We start from the raw sequence: 27,703 nt of genomic DNA, 5'->3' as shown, positions 1-27,703 counted from the left end.
CCCTGGGTCATTCCCATTCTCTTTCATAGAAGAAGTTTAAAATAAATCGAATATTCCAATTAATAAACATATCTGGGTCATTCCCATTCTCTTTCATAGAAGAATTTTAAAATAAATCGAATATTCATATCCCTGGGTCATTCCCAATAGGAATTTTAAACATGGATAAACATATCCTGAAGAATTTTAAAATAAATCGAATATTCCAATGGATAAACATATCCCTGGGTCATTCTCTTTTCATAGAAGAATTTTAAAATAAATCGAATATTCCAATGGATAAACATATCCCTGGGTCATTCCCATTCTCTTTCATAGAAGAAGTTTAAAATAAATCGAATATTCCAATTAATAAACATATCCCTGGGTCATTCCCATTCTCTTTCATAGAAGAATTTTAAAATAAATCGAATATTCCAATGGATAAACATATCCCTGGGTCATTCCCATTCTCTTTCATAGAAGAATTTTAAAATAAATCGAATATTCCAATGGATAAACATATCCCTGGGTCATTCCCATTCTCTTTCATAGAAGAATTTTAAAATAAATCGAATATTCCAAAGGATAAACATATCCCTGGGTCATTCCCATTCTCTTTCATAGAAGAATTTTAAAATAAATCGAATATTCCAAAGGATAAACATATCCCTGGGTCATTCCCATTCTCTTTCATAGAAGAATTTTAAAATAAATCGAATATTCCAATTAATAAACATATCCCTGGGTCATTCCCATTCTCTTTCATAGTCGATCAAATCTCTTCAAAGTGGAAGATGTTAACCAATGAATCATATGCTGTAAATCACTTTTTATTCGCAAGAACTTGATTTTCGCGTAATTTCGCGAGACGGTATGCTCGGGAAAATTTCATTCTCGTGTATAATGGAATTCCTTAAGATGATATAGAGAAATAACCACAATTCGTGAAAAATTTGTCTCGCTAATAAATCGTCAGTGACTATCTCGCAAAAATAAGGTGTCGCGAAAATTAAGTGATCTACAGTATTTGTAAATGTCATCTTAAATGGGGGTATTCTATAAGGTGAGTTTCCAGGGGTAGACCCTCCTCGTAATATAGTGAATTATTAAAATATCCTTTCAGCAGTAGAAATCTTTAACTTAAGATGATACTATCATAGTATACAGTTATTTAATGTCTGATAAGTCAGTACTGTTGACCAGAAGATATTTCCAAAGTGCTGGGAATAACTCAATGTGTTCTGGTCCTGACACCAAAAGAAACATATCCTAGTCTATTGACTTATCAGAAATTAAAGAAAAATGTTTCATACCTGTTATTGTAGTCTATATACATGGGTACTACAGGTCCAATAAATCTTTGGCCCAATAGTTGTCGCACACCACTGATCGGCGATTTAAAGATTACGTTTTAGTTCAGAGGAATAAATACTGCCCAGTATATAGAATAATTAAGAAATAAGGTATCATTTTTTGAGTTTTATTGGGATGTAAAACGGGTTGGTCACGTGATCAAATCCCATAAAGCCCTTCGGGCTTTATGGAAGATTTGATCATGTGCCAACCCGTTTTACATCCCAATAAAACTCAAAAAATGATACCTTATTACTTATATTTACATTTGTGACTTATTCATACTTTAAATTTGCCTGATTGTGACTTTTAACGTGTGAAATGCATTATTTTTCAACGGTATGTATGTAATCCACTGAACGCACATCGACCCTTTATGACGTCACTGAGAAATTACGTCGAACGTTTATCCATACGTACATCTATGACCTCTTGACCCCATACCTGTATTTATACAGTTATAAAAACGCTTGCTTTCAGTAGTGTTATATAAAGGAAAACATTTGCAAATGTAAATATGTAAATTTAAAAAATACATATTAATAAAGTGAAATGAGTTACAATTTTAGTAGGTAAAATTGTAATATATATTTTTGTGGCACTTGATTCAATGCATTAAGCCATGTATCGGCTTGTTATTTTCTATCCTGCCCCACCTACCCTACTCGGTCAAACTGATATTTTAAATAAAATAAATGAAAATTCTTGCACTTTTTTTTTCAAATATCGAGATATACAGTCAAGGGACATAATTATTTCCACTTCAAAATGGCCGCCGAAATTTTTACATCGCGCATCTTGATATTTCGGAGCCGTTTAAAAAAATAATAAATGCCCATCTTACCTCAATAATTTGTTAAATTGCCTTTCATCTCAAATAATTTATTTAGTCTACCGGGAATTGTCCTATACAGGTCCTTAATGTCGGAGGTTGGTATATTTTCCCAGGCAGTCCGAATTTCCGCCATTAGCTGATCTTTTGTGTTTATGAATTTGGCACAGGTTCCCAGTATTCTTTTTATTTTTAACGAAATGCTATTTAGATCAGGAGACTGGGCAGGCCATAATGTTGTAATTATGTTGTTATTGGCGATGTATTCTTTTACTAAATTTGCTCTATGTACGGGAACATTGTCGTCCATAAATATATACTCGTTACACACATACAAAATTTGTGTGCAGAAGGGGGAGGAATGCTGGCCATTCTATGTCACTTCATTAACATAAAAAATTCGAACTTCTGACCATCCTTTCCAACTTACAATAACAATCAATCTATTTAAGGAATGAATTTAATACCTACCCATTTTATACTGTATAAACTGGGTTGGGGCAGTTTACGCTTTATAAACCGCAAATTTTCATTCATTTGATATAAGAAAAAATATATTTGTTCTAACAAAATGACCTCAATTTGAACAAAATTTAAATGTCACGTCAGGTGGATTGATACGTTTGTGACGAAAGTCATTGTGCCATAGGCAATCCATTTTATACCATATAAAGTAAATTTTTTATCCAACCAAATACAGCGTTACAACCAAAATTAAGGGGGATGTACAAGCCATATTGGATCTAATCTGGTGTAAAATAAGAAATACCAAGAATGCGCTTAATACCCTACTAAACTAGCCCAAAGTTACTCAAAGTGCTAATGCACTAATTACCTACTGTTAGAGACCAAAATTAGTAAATAATTAAGTTTATATTTTGTTTTAATTAGGAGGAAATTAATCATGTTAGAACTGCGCAGTTACAGCATTCACGAGTTGAAAAATGCATTGAAAATGGTGTTTTATTTATTGATAATACGGCTACAACCATTTGTTTCGCTTTTTTCTTGTCATTATCCATAATTCTTGAAAATTTGATTTTTCATATGGGTGTCTTCCTGAGGCCATGTGTTTATTTCGTCCGCAATTCCTCTGTCACACAGAGTTCGAATAACATTGATTTTAGAATAAATGCGGCCATAATAACATCAAGACAAGAAATTACTAAGTAATAATCATTAGGTTATATTACTTACTACTTTTATTTGTTGCATCGCGTCGTCTGATTAATGAAAAAACGCGATTTTAACCCCACTCCAGCAAATCGGGAAAAACTGTTCTGTTTACAGCTCGAGTTTCCTCGTTAATATCAATCCACTGAGCACGTGGTTGGCATGTGTATATATCTGCTGTGGATAGATGCGTTTAAAACCATGATTATATTTAATTTTTCATGGAACGTCTTGATAATTTGTTGGATTCTTTAAAACTCAAGAAAAAAGACAAAAAATGTCCTAAACATATGTGTTTACGTCGGGTCTTTTTTCTGTGGCGATAGAAGTTATTTTCAAATGGGGCACTGCAAGGAGGATGCTTAGCATTTAATTTGAAAATGTTAAACAATATGCTGTGCATGAAAAACAAAGTGTAATTACATGTCTTACATTCGAAAAGTTGGTACATATGTCTATTTTGTTTAGAAGTTAGATAGAAAAAATAGGCAGTTATAAGATTTCCTTCAGGCACCTCACATAAATAGCTAGATTGTTTGCAATGACCCACACATTGTATGGAGTAATGTTTGGACATAAAAACGTATCATGTCTTATTATATTGACAACTTTGTAAGCTCTCGCTCATTGAACATACGAAGCTTGATAAAATATAATGAGAAATTTCTTTGAAATTTAGAAGCAAGCACAATGTTTGCAAAGAAAGGTCCATTGCATATGCTATGTCTAACATCGCAAAAAAAGTGAGAGGCTACCCCCCCCCCCCGAAAATCCTATGTTTGTTTTTCAAAATAGTGCCAAAGATTCAAAAAGTTTGCATTACTAAGTATGTGATGGAACATGTACTAGCCTTATAAGACGTACCTTTGTTATAAAAATATATGGTTGCCCTCTCTCCCGATCTACTGCCTAGAAATGTCCCGACTCAATTTTTTTTTTACATCCCATTACACGGTATTTTTTTTCTTCCGTCAACAAATATGTTTAAATTTTAAGGAATTTTTTTCTCACCTATAGATACCGACCCAATAATTTTTCCCTGAGTTTGGAGGACCACCAAGCGTCATTTTAAAGATGGTCTAAAATATTTAATTATGTTGATTTTTTCTTTACTCTGTAAAATTGTTATTTTGACAAAATGGGCGAATAGAAAAAAAGTTTTTTTTATTCATTTAATCTTCTAACCCACTCTGAATGATTTCATTCCTTTTCAAATGTTGCTCAGCTGTAATGAAAATTGTAAATGTTTATTTGACTGAGTATACGAGGGGTGATCAAAAAGTAAAAGATATCTTAGGTATTTGATAGTTATATTATTGTTGAAATATTCAAGTATTTTTCAAAGTGTAAATTAGAGGTCTTTGATAGCATATTGCTTAATTAAAAACACATCCCTTTTCAAACTTGCTTTCACCGGGCAACATAACAAGTATCATATTCAACCATCTGCCTTCCTTCACTAAAACGATCTATCCAATCATTGATTGAATTTATAGGAAGTCATTTGTCTTAATAAACTGTGAACAAATTATTATACGCTACTTCAAAGGCATTTTTAAGATATACCATAAATATTTTAGTCGTTTGTTGGACGAGTTCCACTAAGTCAACCATTTTCTGCATAATGACGTCATTTTCACATTGTGAGCAAAACTTTATTCAGCATATGCCATTTATAGAACTTGTGTTTGGCTATCTGTGCACCAAATTTGTTTCTAATCTGAATTGTGGTTTTGTAGATACATATGTTTAGAGATATTTCGCGATTTTTTTGATCACCCCTCGTACTAGTAGGTACTAAAACGTGGTCATTCATATCGATTTTATGTGTTTAATTTCTTTGTGTTTCAATGGTGATAATTAAACTTTTGATAGATATTATAAGTTTTCTGCGGCAAACTTACAAACTCTTGATTTTTAACTTTGATGGTGCTCATTTTTCCTTACCTGGATTCAGAGTTTAAGATTTTTTTATATCAATACGTACACTATTTAACAACTGTTTGATAATAATACTAAATAAATTATTTTAAGAAACACTATAACACATTTCCTCTTTTAAAAGTGCTCATATTCTTTGAAATATTTTGCAACTATAATTCTCATCTATTGTTATGTCCCTCCATATTAAGAAGAGGTCTGGAAAACAAAATTCCGTGCTAAAAATAGACCACGTGCTGCCATCCATGAACTACTTTCATGGTTCTTTACACTCTTTTTGAAGATAACGATACATTGTTTTGAACTTGAAATTATCATTTAAAAGTGAAAAATTTAGACATTTTCTCAACAAATGGCTGTAGAGAGAACATTAATGCACAGTTTGCTATTTTTTTGGATTTTTTAAGGCTTTGCTGAATTCTGTAGCTGCGCAGTTCTAAGGAGCATATCAAAAGCATTTTTCTGCAAAAGTATAAATTATATATGCACAACATGCATTCAGTTATGCATATTTATTGTATCTTTATCATAAAGACTTAAAATTTGATCAAAATATAATGTACTTAAGCCAATTGAAGAAACGTTTACATTTTGTTCTCAGTGCACTAAAGGTGGCCGTACATCCCCCTTAAAGTATTTAAATTTAAACATTGAGAAAGGGTCATCACCCTAAGTTTCACTGCTAAGGATTAAATAGGACAAGTTATCTTGAACCTTTTTTCAATACAAAGCATATAGTTGGAACGCAGTCAGTGCGCGATATATTTTGAATGCAGTTTTTGTTGCAAAACAATGACGTCGCTTTTTCTATTGTGACGTAAAATTCTGTCAGATTACATAAGGAGGGTTTTTGCTTGGAACGATTCAAATGTTGATTTTAGGGTTGTGTATTGATCAAATAACCCATATAGTACAAAACAATATGATAACAATATAATTACTTAAAAGTCAAAATGCCGTATATCAATGCTTTTTAATTACCACTATTTAAAAAACATTGAATACACAGTAGAAATTAATTATGCCTTTTCAAAACAAAAAAAAAAAAAAATCAAAGGCCTGAAGGGCCTGCGAGTTGACTCACTCGAGTCAATTGAGCTTTTTCATACATCTGGGCACTATACCTTAATTAGTCAGCCCCCGGGCTGACTAGTTACGTTAGGATGAAACTGCAAGTGTGCTTGCGTTAATCGGAATTCTGGGAAAAATTTCTCCAACCAGAGGGCGTGCTTCTTCACGCACACTCACGACCTCGATCTATTTATAGACTGCATTGTTCTTCGTCGTTCTCGACGAAAATTAATGACATAGACTGTTCAGTCTCTAGATGGGATATTTATCAGTTTTAAATGATACTATGAAAATATTTCATTGCCTCTAATAGAAGATAAGTACATTTATTCCCTCAATCGCCATTGCAAGCCGAAGATTTAAAATTGTGTATTCCTCTGGATGCCTGATGCAAGACTCGATCAATATTTAATACCTTGCATAAGACATGTACGGGTCGGATTTCTCACAACAATACACTTGCCACAAAGGTCCCAAAATAGTGAAAAAAAGAAAGATCAATTTCTTTTCACTCTTATGATGGAAGTTATGAAAACATCAGAAGACCACTGTATTAGACAGTAAATTCTTATAATTTACATGACGATAGACGTGTAAGTGCCGCTTGTGCACGTGAACCGCGCCCACATGTAAGAAATTGACCACAGTGAAATTGCGATAGCTGAGAGAACTGTGCTGATTTATAGACAGGGTCAACCCCCCCCCCCCCAATGAAAGGAGAGAGAGAGAGGGGGGGAGATGGATTACAGTTTTTTAATCCAAAGTTTTGCTATGATGGTAGACATCATCAAAGACATTTTGTGTACATGTATACTGTATGTATATATATATTTTGATTTTCCATTTTAAATTGTTTTCCGTGGCGTTCATTACTTTTTTTGGAAGCAATTCTTTTCTTTCCTAATTACACTAAAATGGATGCTCAACCTTAGAAATTGAATTAAATATACATACAGTATGCCCCCCTCCCCCTTCCACATCAAGCATGGCCTCGAAATACAAAAATGAAAACTGTTATTTAAAAAGTCTATCTTCCTTTTATTCATCATAATCTATATCATTTTTATAGAATTTAACGTGATTTTAGTTGCCATGGTAGCTTTGTATAAGATGAACTTTCTCTGATGTCGGCGCCGAAGAGAATTTGTTGAAGATCATTGTAATGATCACGATGCAGAATTAAAAAAAATTCTATGCTTTATAATTATTATGTACAGCATTCTGTTACAAAAAAGAAAACGATTACAAGAATTTAACTTTTCTTACAATGGCATTTAATTATTACATTTAAGGAACACAACATGATGGATAGATCAAATCATAAACCATTTCAAAACAAGAGAGAAACTTTCTGTATTCCATTGGCTGACACTCAGCTTTTTTAAAAAAGCTAACCTTGTATATTCAGTTTATTTTGCATCTTAAGAGATTGAATATTATATGTCTGATCCATGTTCGGTTCATAAATTTATTATAAAGTGTATATTGCTTTTCCTTTACATATAAAGGTTGGCACTAATGGGCTTCTGTATTATTTTGACTGGATTCTATAATGAATTTAAGCACATTAGCTAAAGTGGTCATTGTTATGGAATAATTAGGTTAAAGATTCCCACAGCAAATCTGGATTCTAAAAATAGATTTTCAACAACAACAACTAGCTGCAGCTAATGAGAGCAGCAGGTATTTGTGTTAGGGAGTATTCTAGGTCATTGTAAATAAACTTCAGATGGGAAGATTAGATCCGCCTAACACGCTTGAACATATATTCATACGCAGTAATTGTACATCGTACACATATTTAATCAAAAATTTCTTTAAAAGCATGAAGGCATAAATAATGTTACAGTATGAAATTTTATACAGTTTTTACCTCTTAAGTTTATACAATCACTCAAACCAAAGCAATTTTTGCTAGAACTATTATATTTGGCGTATGGATCACCTTGATGAATGCGTGATAAATTTTACAGCTCTGAAACGGCTATGTCGACAGGGAGTAGCTCGCTACGCGAGGCAACTCAAAAAAAACAAAAACAAAAAAAAACACTGGGCATACTGTGAACATTGTATGGGCAATTCAGATAGGTTGGTTGAAGTTCATCAAACAGTTGGCCTTACTGTAAACTAATGTTTACTTCTCCGTCACACTTCCTACAAGATCGCTAAATAACACAACAAAATTTGCCATTTCAGAATTTTTGAGGTCATTATGAACAGGTATTTCACAAGTATTTTGGGGTAGCTCTGATCTCAACTGTTATCTATGTTAAATTACTACGTGTGATTGTGTCATGTTTAACCTAGCCAGCATATATGGCTAAGTCTTATGAATATATGGATCAATGTATTATTTCAAGCTTATTTAAATCCTTTTCTGGACTAACACAATTATTTGATAGAGATCAAAATATCACCACTACTGATATAAGTATACCACACTTTCAAAATGTGACACTTTACAAATGCTGTATAACTGCGTCATTTAGGAGAAATATATGATCATTTTGAACTATTTGAAAGAGGAACTAAAAAAATTAAAACGTAGATAAAAATGTATAGATTGTGATTCTGTTACGGCCACATGCTCAAGGTTCCTTGGCAAAGCTGGCTTGACAAAGAAATTCATGATATCAAGAGCAAGAACAACGAATCATCACCAAAAATGGCATCATCTCCAGTTAAATAAAAATAGATGACTATCAAAGCAAACAAATACTGATTGACAAAAACACTCAGACATCAATCAAAGTTAAGAAATTGAGAATTAAGAAAAACAAGGAAACAAACGTACGTGGTTTGAATTATGTACATGTACCAACAAACTCCATATCCAGACACATCCAGTCTGAACGTACTTTACTAGAAAAGAAAACAAAACAACAGCGGATTCTGGTACATCTACGTACAAACTGCAAGATAATACTCTCATATCATCATCCAAGCCAAGGGAAATGATGTCTCATCTCATCGAGACATGGACGCCATTGAACATGATGCCGCGAAATCATCCAATATCAAACATCGTTCTACGGGAACCAAAGTATATTTTTCCGAAGTATTACCAAGACGAGATGTGGATGTATCTCATGTGAATACCACTCTTAAATATGCATGTGATGAATATATGAATATGAACAATACACAATCAATCAATCGTGTGTAAAGCTCTTTATATAAATTGTATTTTAGAAAATTAACTTGGATTGAATTCTACAAGTAATAATCCTACTTATACTTTCCTTTCTAAGGAAGAAATTCTTCAAAATCATATGTCAGTTTTAAATATTTTTAATATTCTTTAGAGCCAAAATGAATTTGAACTACTCAATGTATATGTATATTGGATTCCGACACTATCTAAAAATCCTTACAAACAAAGATACATTGCGGGTTCCAGTAAATGTTCAACCAAGCCTCTTTCGCTACTCCTCACTAAGATATTGACAGTAGTGAAGGAAAAACTTCACTTCATTCAAGAATGTCAATGTTGTTACCTGCTTTGTCGGCGGGGACCAGTACGCACTGATCATATAATATATCTATTTTTTCACTTCTGGATTATTGAACACAGGATAGATGGTTTTCATACTGCCCCTCGATATTTTAATACGCGACTTTAACATGGATCTGATATATTTAATCCATTCTGACAATTAAGGTGTCAACGTCTTCTTTTTTATATCTGGTCCATCGTCTGGCGTAATTTTCAACAGAATCTATAATATTTATGAAATTCCGACGCCAGTTGGAGGATCTGTGTTATACCATCTGCTTAACAATAAAATTAAATAAATTTAAATGAATATTGCTTATTTTCGGTGCAAGTGATAATTTTTGCAATAAATTCATTTTTTGTACATTAAATTATTCTTTTAGAGGACGGGTCGTGTTTTTAAAAAGTTCTCTGAAACTTTAATGAACCATAACCTTGAAATGTCATAAAATGTGTAGAATGGTAGGCAAAAACTTAATTCCACAGGTTTTATAGTACTCAATTAAAGTTCCAAAGTTTTAACCATAGTAAATCAAACTTCCAAAGTCTTCACCATATTGAATCAAAGTTCCAAAGTCTTCACCATAGTGAATCAAAGTTCCAAAGTCTTCACCATAGTGAATCAAAGTTCCAAAGTCTTCGCCATAGTGAATCAAAGTTTCAAAGTTTCAAAGTTTTAACTTTGGTACTATAGTTAGCTATAGTAAATTGTAGTTTATTATAGTATATTTTGTTCGCAAGGCGCTGCTTTGAGAATATGAAAAACAAAATTGCAGTATGTCAAGCGTCTACAAATACCATATACTCCATTCTTCTCATATAGATATTAATATCATAAGAGGTAAAACTATCATCAAGTTCACATATTGTAGTAAAGAGTAGGGATATCAATTTTACTTGGATAGCCTAATGGAGTTTTATGAAGTGACTTACTTTTACATTTGACAGCTGACTTTTACATTTTAAGTAATGGAGTTGGTCTCTGTATAAATTGTAAGAGTCAGTCGTCAACTGTAAAAGTAAGTCTCTTCATAAAACTCCAGTAGTCGAATAACAGGTCATTCGTCGAGCAATAGTCGACTCATTTTGATCACTTTATCTGTACTTCCTTGTCAGAAATTGTGTACACTCAATGTTTTAATCAAACTACTAATTTTAAATTTTGTTGGAAATACCCAATAGGTTTACCTTTAAGTGTCTCTATATTTTTATATAAATAAAAATGATTGCTTTACCTCATATCTTGTCTTTATGTACCCTTACTAATGCTTTAAATTTTTTCTTCCGACAGTTTTTAAATCATTTAACTCGTTAACTTTAAATAAAATAAATGTAAAATGGAATGATAAAAACAAACTTCCTTTTTAATGTCTTTAATTTCTATATCATACTTAGAAAATTTCATTATTTTACTGTATCAAAGATTAAAAAGGAGTAAAGCTTGGTATTGTTAATAAAGAGAAACAGACTGTTGAAATTTAAATCTCCATTATATATAGACCAAGAGGTATAAATACTCGACAGGTAGATTACACGGGTAACTAGGTCATGTGACCAAAACACATAACAACATCCATTACGATCTTAGACGTCAGGTAATATATGTCTATATATTGTCTATATATTGATTAAACATTTTGATATTTTAAATGAAAATTTTACATACAAGGATAGCCGCTAATTTTGTAGCTATAAAACATTTTTCTATAAAACAAATGTTACTAGGATTTCTTGAGTCAATGACTAAAGAATGATTCTCAAATCGCATGGTTGACTGACATTAAGCCCCGCCTTCTTACAGTAAGTAGCGACAGAATTGTAGCTCTCAGAAAAAAATACATTGACAAACCGGAGAGCTACAGTGCCACCCATTGAAAAAACTATATTTATTGCTCACAAAAAGTTGCGCTCAGTTCTGGAACAAATACAGTAGGTAGGTTGTGCGACTAGATTTCTAGATCTATAGCAAGCTTTAAAACAGGCATAATAAAAGCGGGATATTGCACTTTAAAATATGTTTTTCCAACTTAACTTTATTTTAAATGTGTAATATCCCATAAGATAAAAGAGATATCTGTCTGAAGACATATGTCAATATATTACATTTGCTGTTCTTTTCTAGTACGTTAACCTTGAAATTGATTTAAATACCATTTTCGTCTATACACACCCATAGAAATACACACTGAGGAACATGCATTAACGTGACGTCACAATAAGGCTATAACAACGTTAGTAAAGTAAAAGGTATATTATTACAGAAATTTCAGACGCAGAATTGTTTATATACAATTAAATAATATTTTATTTCACTAAAAAAATATTTACAAGGGCGATAACGGAGAGATAGGTCTTGTTGATAGATACGAATTATTTTAAAAGCACTGAAAATTTTATATTCCGATTTAAAAGAGAAACGCTTTAGTATGCTTTCTAATGGGAATAAGAAAGGTATACTTGAGAGTAAAATTTTATTTCTATATATGCCTCATATTTCTAATTTTATTGTGAGATAAAAAAAAAATGATTTTTCCATTTACCATATCAAATTTTCTTAACATCATAATTTGATATATTATTCTTTCCAGAAAAAGATAATCAATGCTCCATACTTTAAAGTTTTTTTCCATTTATTCTAATCAATTTATTGCTATTGTTGTAGATGAAAATCAATGTTTGGATTTAAAAAATAAATAATTGGTGAGATGTTGAGGAGATGGACAGTTTACCTTAACCTTATAAACAATATATTTCAGAGTTAAAAGTTTAACCATGGACCCCCGTACCAGTGCCCAGGACGTGATGCGATGTGACCTGTGTGAGACTGCTGTCGTACAGATGCACTGTGATACATGTCTTGTCAACCTGTGCACAGCTTGTGTAGGAAAACACATGTTATCGGATGAATCCAACGATCACAAAGTTGTCAAATTTCTCGCCAAGAAATCTAACACCCTTTATCCTAGATGTACCACTCATTTCAAAGAACGATGTAAAATGAACTGTAAACAATGTGGCATTCCTGTTTGTACGAAATGTCTAGCATCTGATCAACACCTTGGTCATAAGTTATCAGAGATCTTAGATATTGTGGATGAAAAAAAGAACACAATTATCAAGGATCAAACTGAATTAAAGAAGAAAATCTATCCCACCTACCAGGACATTGCCTCTGATGTACAAAACAGAATGAATCAGTTACAAAAGCAATATGGAGATCTATCAACAGCCATAACAAAACATGGAGAGGACTGGCACAGAGAAATTGACAAACTTGTCCAGAAACTTAAAGCTGAAGTTAATGAAATGAAAAACAAACAGTTAAAAACGCTACAGAAACACCTGGATGAAATAAACAAGACAATGTCTGACATCAAGGATGAAATTGATTCAGTTGAAATAGCTATAAACACCAATGACTTGTCAAAACTGTTTAGAGTCACTTCCAATGTAAATATATACAGACAACTTCCACAAAAATCAGCACCAACTTTACCAAAATTCATTCCAGAAGAATTTCAAGTAGAAAAAATCAAGCAACTGTTTGGAACGATATTTTTAAGTTCTTTCAGTTCAGATAAATATGGTTACAGCATGAAAACAACACAGAAATCACCAGAAACTGGATCCTCCCCTCAATTCAAACAGCTGCTTGATGAAGCAGAGACTGTCACCACCATAGACACTGGGTATAGAGTACTTTTCAGTGTATCCTGTCTGAGTGATGAAAAAATCTGGACAAGAGGAGATGATAAAACCATGAAACTCTTCAGCATCAATCAGGGATCACTACTCAAGTCAATCACTGCCAAGTCAGGGAACATGCCATCTAACATAGCAGTGACAAGAAGTGGAGATCTGGTTTATACTGACAGTTATGATAGAACTGTGAACATTTTAATGAACGACAGGATAGAGGAGATGATCAGACTACAGAACTGGAATCCTTGCGGTGTCTGTAGTACCTCCTCTGGTGACCTCCTGGTTACCATGATCAGTGATGATTTCAAACAAACAAGAGTTGTCCGTTACTCTGGCTCCACAGAGAAACAAACCATTCAGTTTAATGATAAAGGTAAACCTCTCTATTCATCCGGTGGTTATATCAGATACTACATAACAGAGAACAGGAACCTGGATATCTGTGTATCTGACAGTGGAGCTAGAGCAGTAGTGGTGGTCAATCAGGCCGGGAAACTTAGATTCAGGTACACTGGACTTAATCCTGCTCCAAGAAACAAACCACTCCGTCCACAAGGAATCACTACAGACAGTCAGAGTCACATCCTTACAGCTGATTATAACAATGAGTGTGTCCACATCATAGACCAGGATGGACAGTTCCTCAGTTACATAGACTGTGTACTTAGTAACCCTGAGGGAATTTGTACTGATACGAATGACAGTCTGTTTGTTGCTCAATGTAGAAACAGACGAATCAAGAAAATCAAATTCATGTGTTGATTTCAGGACTGTGTTTTGATCATGCTGATCAAATACAACGTATATGATAAAGTCAATCTAATTAAAATAAGATTGATGACACAGTACAATGTAACTTAAAAGCAGCTGTGCAGTATTTCAATGCTTTTTAATTAGATGTATCATGTGTATTTAAAAACTTTCTATTAAATAATAACTAGAAATATGTCCATTGGACATGAATGCCCCGCCGAGGGTATAATAGTAGTGCAACATGAAAATTTGTATTAGTGTAAGAAATTTGATCAGAATATCTTGAATAGTTATGCAGTTGATTTGCTTACATAAGTATGTATCAGCATATGAAGTTTAACACTAATTTCATTAAAATGAGGTCAAGGTCAAAGGAAATATCAAGGTCAAAAAATGTTGATGCAGTTGAAAAGCTCTCATCAGTATGTTTCAGCATATGAATGTATCATAAATGGTTTCAGTATGTTTAAGCAATTTGATAAAAAGTGTATCATAAATGTTAATACAGTTTCTTTAAAACTGACTTTAAAACAATTTGATAAAAAGTGAGGTCAAGGTCAAATGGAAGGTCAAGGTAAAAATGTTAATACAGTTGAATTGCTTACATCAGTATGTATCAGCACATTAAGTTTGACACTGATTGAAAAAAAGTGAGGTCAAAGGTCAAAGGAAAGGTAAAAAATGTTGATGCAGTTGCATATCTCTCATCAATATGTATCAACATATGAAGTTTGATAAAAATACATACAATGATTTCTTTAATTAAATCTGACTTAAACACAATTTGATAAAAGTGAGGTCAAGGTAAAAAAAGGTCAAGGTAAAAAATGTTGATGCAGTTGAATTGCTTACATCAATATGTATCAGCATATGAATTTGACACGTATTTAGGAAAAGTGAGGTCAAAGATCAGAGGAAAGGTCAAGGTCAAAAATGTTGATGTAGTTGAATTGCCCTCATCAGTATGTAACAGCATATGAAGTTTTATAAAAAATATCGTGAATGGTATCTTTAAACTGAGCTAAACACTTATCAAAGATAAGTGAGGTCAAATGAAAGGTCAAGATCAAATAAAAGATCAAAGTCAAAAATGTTGATGCAGTTGAATTGCTTACATCAGTATGTATCAGCATATGAAGTTTGACACTGATTTAGGAAAAGTGAGGTCAAAGGTCAAAGGAAGGTCAAGGTAAAAAATGTTGATGCAGTTGAATTGCTCTCATCAATATTTATCAACATATGAAGTTTGATGAAAATATCTTGAATGGTATCTTTAAAACTGAGCAAAACACTAATTAAAGATATGTGAAGTCAAGGTCAAAGGAAAGTCAAGGTCAAAAATGTTGATGAAGTTTAAAAGCTCTCATCAGTATGTATCAACATGTGAAATTTGATAAAACCATCTCGAATGGTATGTTTAAAACTGAGCGAAGCACTTATTTAAGAAAATTGTGGTCAAGCTCAAATGAAAGGTCAAGGTAAAAAGATATTGATGCAGTTGCATAGCTCTCATCAATATCTATCAGCATATAAAGTTTTATGAAAATATCTTGGATAGATTCTTTGAAACTTAGCTTTGAACAGAGCTAAAAGCAAAGTGTGACGGAAAGACAGACTGAAGGACAGAAGGGCGGAAGGACGAAAGACGGACATGACAAACACTATATGCCCCGTCCATATCCATGGCGGGGCATAAAAAGAATTGATTAGAATATCATCAGAGAAAATTGCAGTTTTGCTGTTATATTATTAAATTGATGCATGTAGTAATATTTAATAATACTTTTAACTTTGATGAAAACCTGATATGAAATAGCCAGTATTGTTCTGTAAAACTGAAATTATTCCTTTTTATAAGAAATCTATTTGAAATCTATCACATTCAATACCCTATAAAACATATAAAACGTTGTTACTGTGTGGTTGAATGCACAGAAGGAACTATATGCATTTTCAAAATAAACCATTTGAGTATAGGCAATTTAGATAGGTTGGTCAAATTATATCGAACAATTGGCCCTATTCTTTTTAAGTTCAGTTCTCCAAGTCAGACTTCCCATCAGGTCGCTAAATTACACCTAATTATTCGTTGGTTGCCGTTTCAAAATTTCTTGAGGCCATCAAAAAATATATCACTCGCCATGAGGAAAACATTTTGTGAATAACACATTAACATAATTATAACAAACAATAAAAGCAAGAAGATACATTGATATGTTTACATTTGCAAATGTCTCCCTTTATATAACACTACTGAAAGCAATGCATATCTATAACTGTATAAATACATGGTCCTAGAACGTCATAAACGGTCGACGTAATTTCTCAGTGACGTCATAAAAAATCGACATACAATCGGTGGATTACACAAATGCCGTTTTTTAATAAACCATTGCAAGCGTAAAAAAGTCATAATTGGGCAAATATAAAATATGAATAAGTCACAAATGTAAATATAAATAATTGGGGTATCATTTTAAAACATTTATCAAGCTATAAAAATACGATATCAAATTCATCATAAAGTCCTTCAGGCTTTATGAAATTTGATCTCGTGACCAAATCGTCTTTATATTTCGATATATGTTTAAAACTTATACCATATTTCTATATTAAGTCCCTTTTATACAGATTGCTTATTACAGTAAAAATGTTAAGGCCTACTATGAGAAATCAACGGAAAATAGACGTGCAAAAAAGGGGGATTTTTTTAAAAATTGAATTTATTTTAATTCAGCTATTTTATTATCACAGAACTTTAATACTAATGGAAATAGCATAGTATAACCCACTCTGTACTGTATGAAGTTTAGTCCCATCAATGGACAGTCACGTGATGAATGCATAGTTCGTGTACTGAATGTAGGTCATTAACAAATTTCAATATCGCAAGGGCATACCCTAGTTGAAATTAAAAATTCAAGCTATTGATTGTTTCTGCATACTTTGTAGTATCTGAAAAGTGCTGCTGCTTTGTCTAATAGTTAAATTTTAAAGTAAATAGGCCAATGTCGAATATGTTGACTTTTACCAAATATTTTGTGTACTTATAAAATAACGCCCTCGATTTAAAGAAAGCAGCAGCACTTTTCAAGTTAAGGAAAATATTCTTTATCTATATTCAAAAAAATGGTTCAGATCTATGTATTGTATGCCCTTGCGAAAGTACGATTTTATGAGGCATCTGGATGTAAAGTATGCGTAACCTGTACATAAAAACACGACATAATTAACAAAATACATTCTCTTGGTAGTTAATTATACTTTAGTATGAATCGACTATTTAAAACCTGTAAATAATATTCCGCTTAATAATAAGACGCATTTTTCATTGTTAAAAATTTCCTCAGTCTGCCTCTCACAGCACATGAAATACGTCATGTTTACCAATATGACGTCATGTTTACAAGTTCATCGCGATCAGTACTATGTTTATAACCAGCTACGTGGGATCTAACCAGCAAGATTTTTTAATGCATTGATAAGTTATTTTGTTTATTATGCTAATACAGTTAAAAGTTGCAAAAAATTTCATTTTCACGTATTATAAGAAATACATAAAAATCAAGATTTTGTGTGACGTCACAGTAAACTTTTCCCGTATAAATTAGGCCCCGCCCCCTTTTTCAAGCCTTAACAATGCTGCGATTTGCTAGGCTGAAGAAACCACATAGAAAGTACTTAAGAAATGAAGTCCGCGTTATCGTGAATGTTGCAGGATAACATCCGAGGTCGATAAATGATATATAAAAGCCGACACAGAGGAGGTTATCCTGCATCATTCACGACAACAAGGTCTTTATTTCTTTTCTACTATGAGCTGTATAATAAGCTGATTGTTTACCCTATAGAGGTCATCATGTCTCAGTTACGCTACGTCATTTAACAACAGTGGGTAAATTTGTTTGTTTACCTGCGAACGGAAGGCAGACGATTTTAGCTTTCGCTACATTAAAAATAGTTTTATTAACTAAAAGTAAATTTGTTTTTGTCCTAAATTTATTCTTTTAACATACAATGACAAAATCAGTTTCCTACATTTATCAGCTACTTGAGTGTTTGATCTCAGCAATTATTGTGATAGAATAGTTCATAGTACCAGTGTACCACCCCTATAGTTGAAAACAACCCGTCCTGCAGACTATCATACAGCATGCTGGCATAACATTACATATTAATCTCAGGCTAGATGATGTTTTACAAAGTTTTAGGAATGTCTTTAAACATTTTTTGAGAGAGAATCTTTTGGGAAAAAAGACCAGTATACATCAATACCAATTATGAAAACAGACAATCGTAAGGCCAAATATTTTCAGTCGCAAAAATGTGACATAGTTTTTATTCCAGTCGAAAAATCATTTTTTTGGTCGAAAATTGAACCTTTTTAGACTCAGTCTGGAGCAATGAATTTCTGGTTTATGTTATTTTGTTAAAACAATTTGAGCAGTGTCTGTATTCAGAATAAATTCATAAAGTCTATCGGACCCAGTTCAAAGTGTACAGTCAAGTCACAGTATTCATAAATTTTATCTTATTTAGTTCAACATGTCAGTTAACTATCCTCATCAGTACAGAAACAAATACTGAATATAAAATTGAATATAGAAATATTTACATTTTTTGTTATATCAAGATGACATCTTAAGATTAACATGCATATAGAAATCTCATTATTACATGATTTGGTCTTTGCTGTAGATATAGGCTGTGGTGGTCATAGGATCAGTTTACCTGGTACAAAAAAGTCAGGTTTCCTTTGTAGATGTAGGATCAACTTACCTGATACAAGCAGAATCTGGTCTCTGTTGTAGGATCAGCTTACCTGATACAAACAGAATCTGGTCCCTATTGTAGGATCAACTTACATGGTACAAACAAAATCAGGCCTCCGTTGTAGATGTAGGATTAGCTTACCTGATACAAACAGAATCTGGTCTCTGTTGTAGGATCAACTTACCTGGTACAAACAGAATCTGATCTCTGTTGTAGAAGTAGGATCAACTTATATGATACAAACAGAATCTGGTCTCTGTTATAGATGTAGGATCAACTTACCTGATACAAACAGAATCTGGTCTCTGTTATAGATGTAGGATCAGCTTATATGATACAAACAGAATCTGGTCTCTGTTATAGATGTAGGATCAGCTTACCTGGTACAAACAGAATCTGGTGTCTGTTATAGATGTAGGATCAGTTTACCTGGTACAAACAGAATCTGGTCTCTGTTGTAGATGTAGGATCAGCTTACCTGGTACAAACAGAATCTGGTCTCTGTTGTAGATGTAGGATCAGCTTACCTCGTACAAACGGAATCTAATCTCTATTATAGATGTAGGATCAGTTTACCTGGTACAAACAGAATCTGGTCTCTATTGTAGATGTAGGATCAGCTTACCTGGTATAAACAGAGTCTGGTCTCTATTGTACATGTAGGATCAGCTTACCTGGTAATACAAACAAAATTTGGTCTCTGTTGTAGATGTAGGATTAGCTTACCTGTTACAAACAGAATCTAGTGTCTGTTATGGATGTAGGATCAACTCACCTGATGCAAATAGAATATGGTTTCTGTTGTAGATGTATGCAGTAGTTGTGGTAGGATCAGCTAACAACCGTTTATACTTTTGAAGGCTGTACTCCAAATCAACCTTAATAGGAAATAAAACAAACTTTTACTTTTTTGATTTATCGTGCACTGCAACATGTACAATGGAAACATTTCTTTTCCATAAAATTGTATGTTTTATTTTTCTATTATTTCCCGATCATGAAAAGGAGCAGAAGGCGGGTGTGACTGTTAATATTTGGTAGCCTCGTTTATCAATACGATAACATATTTGGTCCGCCTGGCTCTATAAGAAAAGGTCCGCCCTCGGCCTCTTATATAAATTGTATGCATGAGGTTCATTCGATATTAATTGAAAAATTATTCTTTTAAAATCAATTAAGGATATATAGTCGTATTAATAGCTAGTGTTTTCTCCAAGAAAATGTAGTAAACAATAAGTAAGAAATCGAAATTAATACATAAATAAAGGAATGTATAGATTTATTGATCGGTTTTCCTGTCGGAAAGGTAAGATATGCTTCTTTTGTCGTTTAAATTATTACACTAATGTCAAAATTATCATTAAAAAATATTAAGAATACAAATGTACATACATTTACCTTCACCGCCTTGTTTACTGGCAAATTAATCAGTATTGAATGAACAGATAAATGTTCGTTAGTCCAACACGAACCATTTAGTTAAACTCTCTTTCCTATAAACATGATAAACGTTTGACTAATCCACTCTCAAAAACTGAAGTTCACATCTTTCAAAATATATTTCATTATAGTATTGATAAAAAATATCTGTCATTCTTTACGTTTAATATTGTTGTTAATAACTGGAGGGTCACCAGCTGTGACAGGGGCTTATGTCACGGTGTACTACCCTACACCCCTTATTGTAAAAACAATATGCCTACGGATTGGGCAGTTGGGGGTTAGCCTATAATTATTTCATTTGAGAAAACCTAAAGTACCATATCCCCTGTGTTTTTATAAGTTAACACTGTTTCTTACCTATTCAAAGGCTAATTATTATATCTACTAGATCTCTGCATTTCATTTCCTGAATTTAACATTGCTGACAATTTTTGTTATTATTTCGGAATCCGACAATTTTATTTTCATTTTCGACATTATTTATTTCTTTTTTTTCACATTTTCGGATTTTTTAAGGATACCTTTACGGCAATTTAAGTTTAACATATATATAACAAAGATGGAAATTAGAATTTTAACAGGGTATTGTATATGTGCATTGTATAAAATTATTTATTTCAAATCACGTTTTTTCTAATCATTACATACACTCTTAAACAATATTAAGACTAGTTAATAAGTAAAGGAAACAGTTAAGTCTTCACATTCACAATACATGCTACATCTGTTCCAGGTAAAATTAATAAGTTTTTTTGACAGCTAAGAGAAAGGCTTTACTTGAATAAATAATCTAAAATATTTTACCTAAGAATTTTTAACACGGATGTATGATTTTTTTTTTTAAACAAGTACTGACTGAATTTGACAAATGTCGGAGATGAAAACTTTTTTAAAAATGTAAAAACTTAAAAATGTCTGAAATGAAGAGTTCAGAAAATTCCGGAAATGAAATGCGGCCTACTAAATAATAATTACTCCGGGACAAGGTTAATGCATACATGTGCATTAATTGGTGAAATCAAACCAGATTAAGTCGATAAATTGCTGCATGTATAAATGCCTTTATTTTTCATATTTAATATACAATATGTCGCTCAAATAAAATCTATGTGCACTACATTTATGATATATTATTTTACTTATGTCTCTCGGTTAATAAAAATAAAAATATTTTTAGTTTTTTTTTGGATATAAATGTAAAATCACGATACATATAAAAATTTTTAAGGTTTTTAAAGTTTTAAAGTATACTATTGTACTAATTATAAAGAACAGTTTAAAGACACACGATTTCAAAAAAAAACGAATGCACTGGGCCCATAAAATGTGAAAAAATAAACAAAGTTAGCTTTTCATCTCAAATCATTAATTGATCAATGATATCTAAACCATACGTTCAACAATTTTTACGTTGAAATTCACAAAATATAAAGAACAAAACCATACAATGAGATTACTAGTACTTATTTTAAAGTAATATCTTAGAAACAACAACCTTTTGTTTACTATGAGCCTAACATTGCACAAACTTGTGTGAATGGCAAAAGACATATAATACGGTCAACAGAGGATGCTCACTTCTCCTTGGCACCTCATCCAACTTCTGATGTTGATGAGGTCTCTGATTGCTCTGTTCCAAATCTTTATTTTTTTTATGGATTTTGAGCTTCAAAGGTCGTACGAAACAATTCATAACACTAGGATTTTACTTTTTAAACATAAAGACTGGTATGAAAGATTGTTAAATCACGTTTGGTAAAAAAAAACATTTGCTTTTGCTTTACAGAAAAATAAAGGCCTAAACTTGTCCGCTTGATTAACTTGTTACCCGCTTATCGTCCTTGATTTTGTGTTTGTATGACGTCACAAAGACCCATTGTTGTAAACAACGCATTAAATCTAGTGTAATTTTACTGTATTTTATTGAGTTATTTTTAGTCTTTTTTGTAGATATAAATGTGACTATATTTTTGGTTGAGCTATCTGATTCTAAAGAACAGTTTAGTCTATTTGAACTTATCGTTAATTGGGTACATAAAGGAGAGCTTTTCATAGTAAGATGATCCTGATGAAAACCCCGTTGAAATCAATTTTAAAAAAGATTACTAGTACTTATTTTAAATTAATACCTTAGAAACAACAACCTTCTTGTTTGTTTTTACACGTATATGATACACGATGTAACCCCCCCCCCCTTTCCCTAAATGAACATGGTTAGATTGAAGTTCATGATAAACGTGAGAGAGGAAAAGTCGGTGTATTTGAATGCAATCATTTAATCTGAAACTCGAGAACTAATGAAAATGATATATACAAGGGTTGTCCGGTAAAATCGTGGACAAGCTTTACGTGAATAATGTGTGTGTTTTCACTGCTCTTTAGTATTTCAAATTTCAAATAAAAAGAAAATTTGGTCTGTCAATACACACAGAAACGTAGCTTAAAAAAAATTTAAAGTTGGACAAAATTATCATGATTTAAAAAGGCTATGTAAATATTAGTACTGAATGTAGCGAGGGGTCTTACTGACGTCATAAGCAAAGGGAGATGAGCTGCACTAGCTGAAGTTCATCTTCGCAGTCAAGTAACTTCGATCGACTCTGCTCCCTCCAAATTGCGTAAAAAATCCCAAATGTTATTTCAGGCTGATTAATGTTGCTCAGATGAACTCATTTCCGTATACAACCCAAAATACCCAGGACACTGTATGGTAAGACCTTTAATATTGTTTATTACCTCCATATATGTCAATGTTTTAAATAGTTGTACTGCAATATAAACAAACCTAATACAGATTCAGAAATACACAATTTTAAACTTGTAATAACGCTAAATCGATACCAGGTTTAAATATCTGCAATTTAGAAGATCGTCAATGCTTTAAAGATATTCTTACTAAGTAGTTAGTGTAAAATTATCTTGATCAGAAACCCTTTGCCAGTGTTACATAGTAGAAGTGAACAAAAAATTTTTACCGAGTATGTGTTCCAAAATCATCAAGGTCTCTAATTGTAATTGGGAGTTCCGTTTATATCTGTATGCAAGAAAGCTGAAATAAATAAAGCATGGTTTTAAGTAAAAGATCGGTGCCATATCTCCTATGTCTGTGTATGATATATTTCAATGTTTACATAAGCATATACCGATTATCAAGAAGAAAACCTGTTTTCTGACATATCAGATATTGTTAGGCCATTATTTTCACAATGAATTTTCTACAGATTTTTTCCCGCTTTTTGCTGATCATTACAAGGCACACATGGCGAGCGTGACTGGTTGGCAGGAGATACTCACTTCTCCATGACACCTAATCCCATCTCTTATGTTTTTACAGGTCCATTTTTGCCCCAGATTTGTACATGATTGTATTGCTAAAATCGTCATTGAGCTTGAATTCTGTTCATTATCTCCATAATTTATGCAAAAAATTCTCACAATTAATCTTACATCCTGTACAATACATTAAAGTTTTTACATGTTTAAGATGTGACCCAGGTACTTTAATTCAGACTCTAAATTATTAACCAATTTTGTTATTAATTTAACTAAAGTCATTAAGATTAGTTAGCAGAATCAAATTTCAGTCCATAAAGGTTATTATTTTATGACAATTTTTTGATGTAGTAGGAAAAGGATAAGGTGGGGGTGGGGGGGGGGGGTGTTATAATGGTAGTATCATCGGATACTCTTTGAGTGACCAGTTTACCTTGAATTTTTTATTTCATGCGTAGAAAATATTATTTTTACTGTCAATAATTTATTATCAAATATTAAAATCAGTGAAGCTCTGCATAGTTAACAAAGCAAAATACAGTGCAGAGATTTAAATCTCTGCTATATATAGACCAGGAAGTATAATACCTGACAGGTCGATATGCTGTAACTAGGTCGTGTGACAAGAACACATAACAACAGGGACTTTACTGGCAGCCATTACAGACTTAAACGTCAGGTAATTATTTTATAATAATTAAACATTCTGATATTTTAATTGAAAATTTTACCTACAATATAACAGTAAATGCATGGTTTTATAGCTATATAAAAAGATTTTTTTGAAAACAAAAACGTTACCAAGGATTTTTAAGATCTATGAATAAAGAAGGAATCATCCTGCTCTTAGTTTTCTGAACAAGTTTTTTAATGTGGCCAACTCAGCTCCATCTATCCACAATATTCATAATTAGTACAGGCCTCGATAAGTGATGATACATGTATTTATCATAGACTTCAAACATTTGCTTGATCATTGTCTCTGAGACTAGATCATTCCAAAGATCATTGTATTTGCAACAAATGTATGAGATGAATCCACACTCTGGGACATGAACCCATGGACTTTTTATATTTTACTGTTGGTAAAAAATAAAAATCATATATTTATTTAAAACTCTGTAATTGAACATTTATAATTTGCCAAATAAATGCCCCTCTGATAGAAACAAATCAAATATCTGATGTTTTGTTTCCAAAATCTTACCAACATAGCTCAGTGTAGCTCTATTTCTGACCTAATTAACTCTTTACTTTAGAGTCAAAAGCATAACCATGGACCCCCGTACCAGTGCCCAGGACGTGATGCGATGTGACCTGTGTGAGACTGCTGTGGTACAGATGCACTGTGATACATGTCTTGTCAACTTGTGTAAGGCCTGCGTGGGAGAACACATCTCAACAGGGGAATCCAAGGATCACAGAGTCGTTAAATTTCAGGACAGGAAATCTACTCCCCTCTACCCTGAATGTAAATCTCATAGCAAAGAACGATGCACAATGTACTGTAAACAATGTGACATTCCTGTTTGTACAAAGTGTCTGGCATCTGATCTACATCTGGGTCATAAATTATCAGAAATCTTAAAGATCGTGGATGATAAAAAGAGCAAATTCATCAAAGATAAAACTGAATTAAAGGAGGAGATATATCCCACATACCAGGACATTGCCTCTGATGTACAAAACAGAATGAGTCAGTTAAAAATGGAATATGGAGATCTCTCAACAGCCATAACAAAACATGGAGAGGACTGGCACAGAGAAATTGACAAACTTGTCAGGAAACTAAAAGCTGAAGTCGATGAGATGAAAAACACACAGTTACAAACTCTACAGAAACATCTGGATAAAATAAAAAAGACAATGTCTGACATCAAGGATGAAATAGATTCAGTTGAAATAACTATAAACACTAATCATTTGTCAAAACTATTTAAAGTCACTTCAAATGTAAATAAATACAGAAGCCTTCCACAAAAACTAGTACCAACTTTATCCAAATTCATTCCAGAAAAAATTCAAGGAGGAAAACTCAGTAAATTGTTTGGAACATTATCATCAGGTTCTTTGACTTCAGATAAACATGGATACAGAATGAAGACGACACAGAAATCACCAGAAGCTGGATCCTCTCCTCCAGTCAAACAGCTGCTTGATGAACCAGAGACTGTCACCACCATACACACCGGGTATAAATACCTTATCAATGTGGCCTGTCTAAGTGATGAAGAAATCTGGACGACAAGTGGAAATGAAAGCACCATGAAGCTCTTCAGCATCAGTCAGGGATAAATATTCAAGTCAATCACAACCAAGTCAAAGAAAAGACCAAGAGACATAGCAAATACAAAAAGTGGAGACCTAGTTTATACGGATAACATTGATAGAACTGTGAACATTGTGAAGAATGAGAAGATAGAGGAGGTGATCAGACTACAGAACTGGAGACCTCACGGTGTCTGTAGTACCTCCTCTGGTGACCTCCTGGTGACCATGATCAGTAATGATATCAAACAAGCAAAAGTTGTCCGTTACTCTGGCTCCACAGAGAAACAAACCATTCAGTTTGATGATAAAGGTAAACCTCTCTATTCATCTGGTAGTTATTACAGATACATAACTGAGAACAGGAACCTGGATATCTGTGTGTCTGACTGTGAAGCTAAAGCAGTAGTGGTGGTCAATCAGGCCGGGAAACTGAGATTCAGGTACACTGGATATACTCCTGCTCCAAAGAATAGACCTTTCAATCCACGAGGAATCACCACAAACAATCAGAGTCAAATCCTTACAGCTGATTATTGGAATGAGTGTGTCCACATCATAGACGAGGATGGACAGTTCCTCCGTTACATAGAATGTGGACTGAGTGAACCCTGGGGATTGTGTGCAGATACAAATGACAATCTATTTGTTGCTCAATGTGGAAATAGACAAGTGAAGAAAATCAAATACATGTGTTGATATAAGGGCTGTGTATTGATCACATAAAACCTATGCATGACACAGTCCAATATAACTTAAAAGCCACTATGCAGTATATCAATGCTTTTTCATTAGTTGTATCATGTGTATGCGAAAAAAAATTATCAAAATCTTATCATCAGAGAAAATTTGTAGTTAACATGGTTGTTATATGATTAAATTGATGCATGTAGTAACATTACATAGTACTCTAACTGTGATGAGATCAAATGTAAACTTGATATTGAATCGCTTATGTACTACTGTAAAACTGAAATTAACAAAAAAACATAGGTAATCAGATTACAGAGCTCACCTCAACGAATGTTGGCTTTAAGTAAGGCAAAGTCACACAATTAACCAACAAAAAGTGTACATCCAAAAATGCAAAATTTATGCAATTTTGATTTTATACTTTGGAATAGACCTATATAAAAACTTCAAACTAGCTCTTCATCATGAAAATATATAATTAAAATCCAACATCTGAAGCAATTTTGAGAATTTCATCCCTTGATACATCATCTGTGCAAGTTTGGTTTATATAAGCCTTATAGTTTCTTGGTTATAGACCTGCACCCATAACTTTTACTAGGTCAAATATCTGTATGTCGAATTCAGCATCTGAAGCACGTCCATTAGTGTGCACCCTAAGATGTATCATCCATGCAAGTTTGCTTAACAAACTTTGTTTCTCAAATGTATTAAGTAAAAATGTGGGTTTGTGGGCGTTAAAATACCCATAAAACATAACAAACGCTTCGAAAATACAATCCGTCTTTTTATTTTCCATTGCGGTTAGACTCTTGCTTTTTACGCAATTCCTCATGTTTCCTCCTATATGACAAACAGTAATGAGTTTGAATTTCGGTTCTACCTGCAGTAATGCTAAAAAAGGAACAACAAATAAAAGGTTTATTCTGTAGTGAGTATTTGTAAAAGTT

At 32.8% G+C, this 27,703-nt stretch overlaps 1 protein-coding gene across 1 annotated transcript; it reads left to right on the top strand.

Moving 5' to 3' along the window:
* Nucleotides 1-12,557: 12,557 nt before the first annotated feature.
* LOC134242641 (uncharacterized) lies at nt 12,558-26,942 on the top strand. The gene is given in 7 exon segments (XM_062724746.1): nt 12,558-14,307; nt 19,002-19,052; nt 19,250-19,294; nt 19,440-19,490; nt 19,587-19,655; nt 24,420-24,471; nt 25,052-26,942. Coding segments are annotated over 7 exon segments (3,663 nt in total). The 5' UTR covers nt 12,558-12,620; the 3' UTR covers nt 26,760-26,942.
* Nucleotides 26,943-27,703: the final 761 nt, after the last annotated feature.

The sequence above is a fragment of the Saccostrea cucullata genome, unplaced genomic scaffold (genome assembly GCF_032062105.1).
Source record: "Saccostrea cucullata isolate Sc308-1 unplaced genomic scaffold, CSIRO_AGI_Scuc_v1 ctg861, whole genome shotgun sequence".
Lineage (NCBI taxonomy): Eukaryota > Metazoa > Mollusca > Bivalvia > Ostreida > Ostreidae > Saccostrea > Saccostrea cuccullata.
Note: the sequence above shows the minus strand (reverse complement) of the source record. Positions and strands in the feature narration are given on the sequence as shown.